The 6,513-nt window shown below is 58.8% G+C and overlaps 1 protein-coding gene across 1 annotated transcript; it reads right to left on the reverse strand.

The window, feature by feature from the left end:
* Positions 1–1,980: 1,980 nt before the first annotated feature.
* On the reverse strand, positions 1,981–6,202 carry LOC140605449 (ral guanine nucleotide dissociation stimulator-like). Its single transcript, XM_072777689.1, has 6 exons — positions 6,002–6,202; positions 5,504–5,614; positions 4,708–4,901; positions 4,051–4,110; positions 2,963–3,156; positions 1,981–2,726 (listed from the first exon to the last, which is right to left on the reverse strand). Exons 1-6 carry the CDS (start codon positions 6,137–6,139, stop codon positions 2,218–2,220), a joined length of 1,206 nt encoding a protein of 401 aa, XP_072633790.1. The 5' UTR covers positions 6,140–6,202; the 3' UTR covers positions 1,981–2,217.
* Between the last annotated feature and the right edge of the window lie 311 nt (positions 6,203–6,513).

Here is a 6,513-nt window from a genome sequence, read left to right on the forward strand (position 1 = left end):
TAGGTCCTCTTGTTGGATAGATCCTTTTAGTATGATATAGTGTCCCTCTTCATCTCTCACTACAGTCTTTGGGACACACTTTAATTTCTCTGATATAAGGATGGCTACCCCTGCTTTCTTTTGAGGACCATTTGAATGGTCCATGGTTCTCCAACCTTTTATTTTCAGGCTATAGGTGTCCTTTTGTCCAAAATGAGTCTCTTGAAGACAGCAAATAGATGGGTCTTGCTTTTTTATCCAGTCTGAAACCCTGCACCTTCTGATGGGGTCATTAAGCCCATTCACGTTCAGAGTTACTATTGAAAGATACGGATTTAGTGTCATCATGATACCTATTCAGTCCCTGTTTTTGTGGATAGTTCCCTTGGACCTCCTCTTTCTTTTACAGGGTCCCCCTTAATATTTCTGGCAGAGCCAGCTTGGTGGTCACATATTCTTTCAGTTTCTGCCTATCTTGGAAGCTCTTTATCTCTCCTGCTATTCTGAATGAGAGCCTTGCTGGATAAAGTATTCTTGGCTGCAGGTTCTTTTCATTTAGGACCCTGACTATATCCTGCTGACGCTTTCTCACCTGCCAGAACTCTGTGGAGAGGTCTGCTGTTGTCCTAATGCTTCTCCCCATAAAAGTTAGTGATTTCTTATCTCTTGCTGCTTTAAGGATCTTCTCTTTATGTTTGGAATTTGCAAAGCTTCACTATTAAATGTCGAGGTGTTGACGATTTTTATTGATTTTAGGGGGGGGATCTCTCTATCTCCTGGATCTGAATGCCTATTACTCTCCCCCAGTTAAGGAAGTTCTCAGCTATGATTTGTTCAAATACAGTTTCTGGACCTCTGTCCCTTGCGGCGCCCTCAGGAACCCCAATTAAACGTAGATTTTTCCTTCTGAGGCTGTGATTTATTTCCCTTAACCTATCCTCATGGTCTTTTAATTGTCTTTCTATTTTTTTACTCAGTTTCCATACTTGCCATCAACTTGTCTTCTATGTCACTCACTCGTTCTTCTACCTCGTTAACCCTTGTCGTTAGGACCTCCAGTTTTGATTGCATCTCATTTAATTGATTTTTAATTTTGACCTGATTACATCTAAATTCTGCAGTCATGAAGTCTCTTGAATCTTTTATGCTTTTTTCTAGAGCCACCAGTAGTTGTATAATAGTGCTTCTGAATTGGCTTTCTGACATTGAATTGTATTCGAAATTTTGTAACTCTGTGGGAGAGAGGACTGTTTCTGATTTTTAGTATTGAGGTGAGTTTTTCCTTCTAGTCAGTTTGCTCAGTGCAGAGTGGCCAACAACATGTTGTACTGGAAAAAGGAGAAAAAGGGGGAAAAAAAGAAGAAGAAATAAAAAAGAATAAAAAAGGGGGTGGGGAAACAACAGAAACAAACAGAAAAGAAAAAACAAGGGGAGTATCCTCTGATTCCATATACTGTAAATCCCTTGACTTCCCCTGGAACTTTCCAGGCTGCTTGGTCAATAACTTGCTTTTCCTCTGACCTTCGAGCTGGTCTTCTGGGGGAGGGGCCTGCTGTGCTGATTCTCAGGTGTGTGCACCTGGGGGAGCTGCCCAGCCCTCTACCAGGTCTACAATTCAGTGGGATTCTTTATCCTGTGAGGCCCCTGCTCAGGCCCAGGTACAGGGTGACACCAGGAGGGACAACCACAGTAGCGGCGGCCAGCTGTCCAGCTCTGGAGTCAGCTCCCACAGTAACTACTGCAGCTCCCAATGTGCAGGGGTCTGGGTGCTCCGGGGTAGGGGCACGATCTGCACAGCTCGGGGCCACCCGGCGGCAGGAGAGACCTGGCTGTCCTTTGTCCTCCCGGCCTCTGCCTGTGCTGGGGGAGCCCCAGATCCTCGGCTGTGTCTCCCAGTGCCCTGGGCTCTGGGGCCTCTGACACTGTGAATGGACCTAAAGTACCACGATGTGTAATTTAAAAGCATCAGAGTCAATTTTGTGTGAAGTTAACTTATCCTTTATTGCAATAAAACTCTATAAGCTATTATACAGGTTAAAGAAAAACTCAAAAAATAGAAACAGTGAAATAACAGGGGAGGGCAAGCCTCTGTTGGGCTGCAGCCATCACGAGCCCCACGGTGGGAGCTGGGGCGGGCCCCCGAGGTGGTCAGGGGGCTGCTAACGGATCGAAGCAGGTTGTTCCGGAGGCAGGTTGCAGGTCTGGCCCTCTGGGGACCCCGATTGCAGGCACCAGGGCCTACTCTTCCGGGGTGGCCATGGGAGCAGGTGGCTCCTCCTCATCGGGGCAGGGAACCATAGGTTCGACCAGCACGTGCACCACCTTCACTTCAGGAGCCAGCATCTCTGCCTTGACCAAGTCCTCATCTCCAGCAGCCACTATCCCTTCAGACCCGGAACCTTCCCCAGGCTCCACAGTTGGAGCTGGGGCGGGCTCCTCGGGTGGTTCAACAGGTTGCTCCATCCCCGAGGCCAGTTGCTCCATCGAGTTAGGAGGTGGCTGGGGCACATCCACGACCTCGAGAGCAGGGGGTGGTGCCTGCTCCTCTTCCAGGGCTCCCAGGGGTGCAGGGGGCTCCTGCAGGGCAGCAGTGACCACTATCTGCAGGGGCTTTGCCTCCCCAGCAGGCGGCTCATCGCAGGCCAAGCCCTCAGCCCCAGCAGCCAGGCCCCACGGGGCAGCAGGCCCCACGGTCGGAGCTGGGGTGCACTCCAGAGTGGGTTCAGGGTGTTTTCCTCGGGCCGAAGCTGTAGATCCAAGAAGACAAAGTATCACCACCAGGACAGACTGTCCACGTCCCTCCCAAATCAAGGCCACTCTTCCCGCCACTCGACGTGTGTGAGGGCAAGAGCCCTGGGAGGTGTCCCCAGGCTGCAGCCCGTGGGGTGGGGTGTGAGCCCACCCCCTGCTCCTGGTCCAGCAGCAAGGAGGCTGGATCTGCGGCCCCCCCATCCCCAGCTCGGCCACCCCCAGTCCTCCTCACCCCCAGCCTCTCGCTCTGCTGCATGGAGGCGTCTGAATTGCCTCAGGTGACGCAGGGCCCGGAGATGCGCATCTGTGCCTGGCATGTGCTGTCTTAACAATTCCAGGAGTTTTATAAGGGAGGGAAATTCTGGGAACTGATGAAAGTCGTCCCCATAATAATTCAGCCATATTTCCATCATGAAGGACATGGCCCTGGGGAGGGACAGGCGGGAACAGGCATCAGAAGACAGGGCTCTGTCACATGCAGGTGTCCCGGGGAAGCCCTGCAGGACCCGGCCTTCTGCGCAGGGTGTCGGAGACCAGTCCTGCTCCTCGTCCCCCTGCCACCTGGTGGTCCTGCCTGCCACAGGCCTGCTCCCCGAGGAGGGGCTGGGATGCAACCTCTGTGTGGGGAGCCCAGGCCCAGCGGGGTGACCATCAGCGTCTCTCCTGGGGAAGCAGGGCTCCCTCCTCAGCCTGGTCCCTGCCCACCTGCCCCTTAAGTCCACCGGCAGGCATCAGGGGACGGGGGGCGTCTGGCCTGTCATTGCCCTCACTGCACACACTGTTGCTCTGGGAAGCTCCAAGGCAGGAGGGCTCGGGCTCTGTGTCCTGCCAGGCCTTGCCAGGAGCCGCCCGGGACCGCCACCTTCCTTCCTGTGTCTCTGTGCTGCCTCCCTCCCGAGGGGCCCCCGGGGGTGTCCTTCCACTGACTCTAATCTCCCTTCTCCCACGGGGCGGGGGCCGCATGGTCCGGGAGCCCTCACCGGCCCTCCTGAGCATCTGCTGTTCCCCCGGGTCCAGGTGCCACCAGACTGGGGAGTACGATGCTCCCCAACCCCTCTGCTCTGGGCTCCAGGTGTGGGGCAGAGAGAGGGTTGGGGGAGCATGGAGAAGGTCTCCCTGAGGGGTCTCAGTGCCTCCCACCAAGCCCACACCCCATCCACCGCTCTCCTTTGCTCTTTTCCAGAAGGGGCATTAGACCTTTTCCCTGTCACGGGAATTGCAGATGTGTGGGGTGAGGGGGCAGCCCCCCCACCGCCCCACAGCCCCTTCGCTGCCCTCCAGGAGAGGGAAGGCCCTCCTGCAGGAGCCGGAGTCACTCACAGTTTCCAGCACTGCAGGACCACATCGTTGTTACCCCACGCATCTGCGATGCACCCATACCTAGAGGAGAGCAGGGACATCCCATGAATCGTCCTGTGGACGCGACCTCTCATCATAGGGGCTTCACCCTCTGACCCCGACTAGGCCTTGCCCCGGGGGCAGTCAGCTTTGTGCCCCGGGGGCAGTCAGCTTTGTGCGTGGGGCCACGGGCAGCTCCCGGAGAAGTGCCCGCACCTGCTGGGGCCTCCTGAAGGCTTGAGCATGAAAGGGCTCTGGCCAGGCCCATGGCCCATATCTTAGTGGGCTTGGGGGGTCCCGGGGTTCCCCTGTCTGGCTGCCCCAGGACACAGACCCCCGATGGACTCTCAAACCTCCCTTTCAATGGGGAAACAGGCCGCTCAGGATCCTGGTGATGGGGGGGCAGGGAGGAGGCACAGGCCTGGTCACGGGGAGGAGGACGGCTGCTGAGCACAGGCACAGCCCCTCTGGCCGACCCGCCACAGGCCAGGCCCCGGGGCTGCCCTCCAGGACCCCGCTAGGCCCTGGGGGACCCTGCTCCAGGCGGGGGAGCAGCCCGAGGCCGGGAAGCTCACACCATCCCCAGCCTCCCCAGCAGCAGGTGGCCCAGCCCTGGGCTGCGGAGGGGCAGGTGCTCACTCGGTGAACAGCAGGTCCAGCACCTCGTCCGTGGTGGCAAATGTACGATAATCCTCTAAAAAGCTGAAGATGTAGATGACGTCCCTGTGCTGCAAGGCGAGCAGCAGTTGTTGGACTTTGTACTCCAGCAGCTCCGTCCGGGTGAGCTTGGTCAGGACGATCTGATGCCCCTTCCCGGCCGCGGCCCCTGCACCCTGAGGTGGGACAGAGGGGATGTGCAGCCTGCAGGGAGCCGCCGGGAGGCCTGGGATCCCGCCCCGGCAGGCCCTGCGCTGGGGCCCCGTGGGCTTGAGGAGCTGGGGCTCCCTCTCCCGCTCAAGCTCCCTGCCTGTCTCTTACACAAACAGGACCAACTATGCAATAAAGAAACAATCTCAGAGGATAAATGTTCAAAATATTTGGATCATTACAAGGACCTCCAGAGACACAGAGAGAGTGACCGAGAGAGGCAGCCACACAGACAGAGGGAGAAGCAGCCCGTGCAGGGAGCCCAGGCAGGGCTCGATCCCGGGCCTCGGAGATCAGGCCTGGGGGAAGGCAGGTGCTAACCCCCGGGGGACCAGGCCTCCCCTGAGGGCTCTATTCTGATGTTCCCACACATCTGTGCGCAGGGACTCTGCATCTGGCCCAGGCAGGGGCAGGGCCATGGGGGCAGGTGTGGGGAGGGGGGGATCCAGACTCATGTGGGAGCAGGAGTGTCGGGGGGCCCAGGGGGTAGCAGGCTGGCTTCTGGGACCTGGGGTCCTTCCTGCCGCATCGGGGCCCGGGTGTCGGGGGGCCCAGCCCCTGCACTCACCCTGAGCCCGCGCTGGCCTCCATTAGCTGGGCAGGGCACCTCCCTGCTCCTGGAGGCTGTGGGGCAGACGACCCCTTCCTCCCGCTCGCGCCCCACGACCCGGGTGGAGCTCTGTGGAGACAGTGCCCGGCAGCCAGGCAGGAGGCCTCAGCGCCCGGTCTGGCCCCCTCGGCTGGGCCGCACCCCCAGCTGCCTCCACCCAGACACCCCACAGTGCAGGCGGCACCCACCGCCCCTGGGAACAGCAAAGGGATGTGGCTGCAGGGCCTCGGAGTGACTCTGGGGTGGGTAGAGGACCTCAGGAACCCTGTTTCCCCCCTGCCCACCTTGACATCAGGGTGACCCTGAAGGGATCCCCGGGGAATGTGCCGCCCTGCAGCGTCCCCCAGCCTGCATGGGACCTGCCCACACATCCCTGGTTCCCTGAACCTGAGGAGGAGGGGATGAGGCTCCCAGGATGGTGGCACTGGGGGCCTGGCCTGGCCTGCGCTGTGTTACCTGACGGCGCCTCCTGATCACCGCCCTGACACCTTGGTACCTATGCTGGAGCCACTGCCTACAGCATAGGAACAAGCCGCACCCCTGGGGTTCCTGGGAGCCAGAGCCCCCAGACGTGGGCCGGCAGCAAGAGAACATCTTCTAGTAGCAGATGTCTCCAGCCAAGTGAGCCTGAGCTGGGGCTGCACTGGATGCGGGTGCCTGGTTACGGGGGTTCCGAGTTCTGTTGGGCTCTGTGACTCGGCAGTGACCTCACTTCCTGGGACCCCCTCCCTGACCCACTCCTGGAGGAAGCTGCAGGGGCAGCGCTCGTGCTGCCGACGCCCCCCCTCCCTGCAGGCGATGGCCTGTGCACACAGTGACACAACCACACCCCTGTCCACAGGCCCCAGGGAAGGACTGTGTGCACCCAGGGCCCCAGCTTGGACACACACCTGGGTTCAGACATGACTGTCCAGTCTTCCCCGGTTTGACCCCGGAGAAGTCGTTGTGCCCGTCGGGGATGGTCTGCA

This window comes from Canis lupus, chromosome 15 (assembly GCF_048164855.1).
Source record: "Canis lupus baileyi chromosome 15, mCanLup2.hap1, whole genome shotgun sequence".
NCBI lineage: Eukaryota > Metazoa > Chordata > Mammalia > Carnivora > Canidae > Canis > Canis lupus.

Excerpts from the sequence above, each read along its gene's own strand:
- LOC140605449 (XM_072777689.1), bottom strand. The coding sequence starts at position 6,139 with ATGTTCTCTTGCTGCCGGCCCACGTCTGGGGGCTCTGGCTCCCAGGAA. Across the intron at positions 3,157-4,050 it reads GTCCTGCAGTGCTGGAAACT|GGCCATGTCCTTCATGATGG; the intron begins GTGAGTGACTCC and ends GTCCCTCCCCAG. Across the intron at positions 2,727-2,962 it reads AGCAGAGCGAGAGGCTGGGG|CTTCGGCCCGAGGAAAACAC; the intron begins GTGAGGAGGACT and ends TTGGATCTACAG.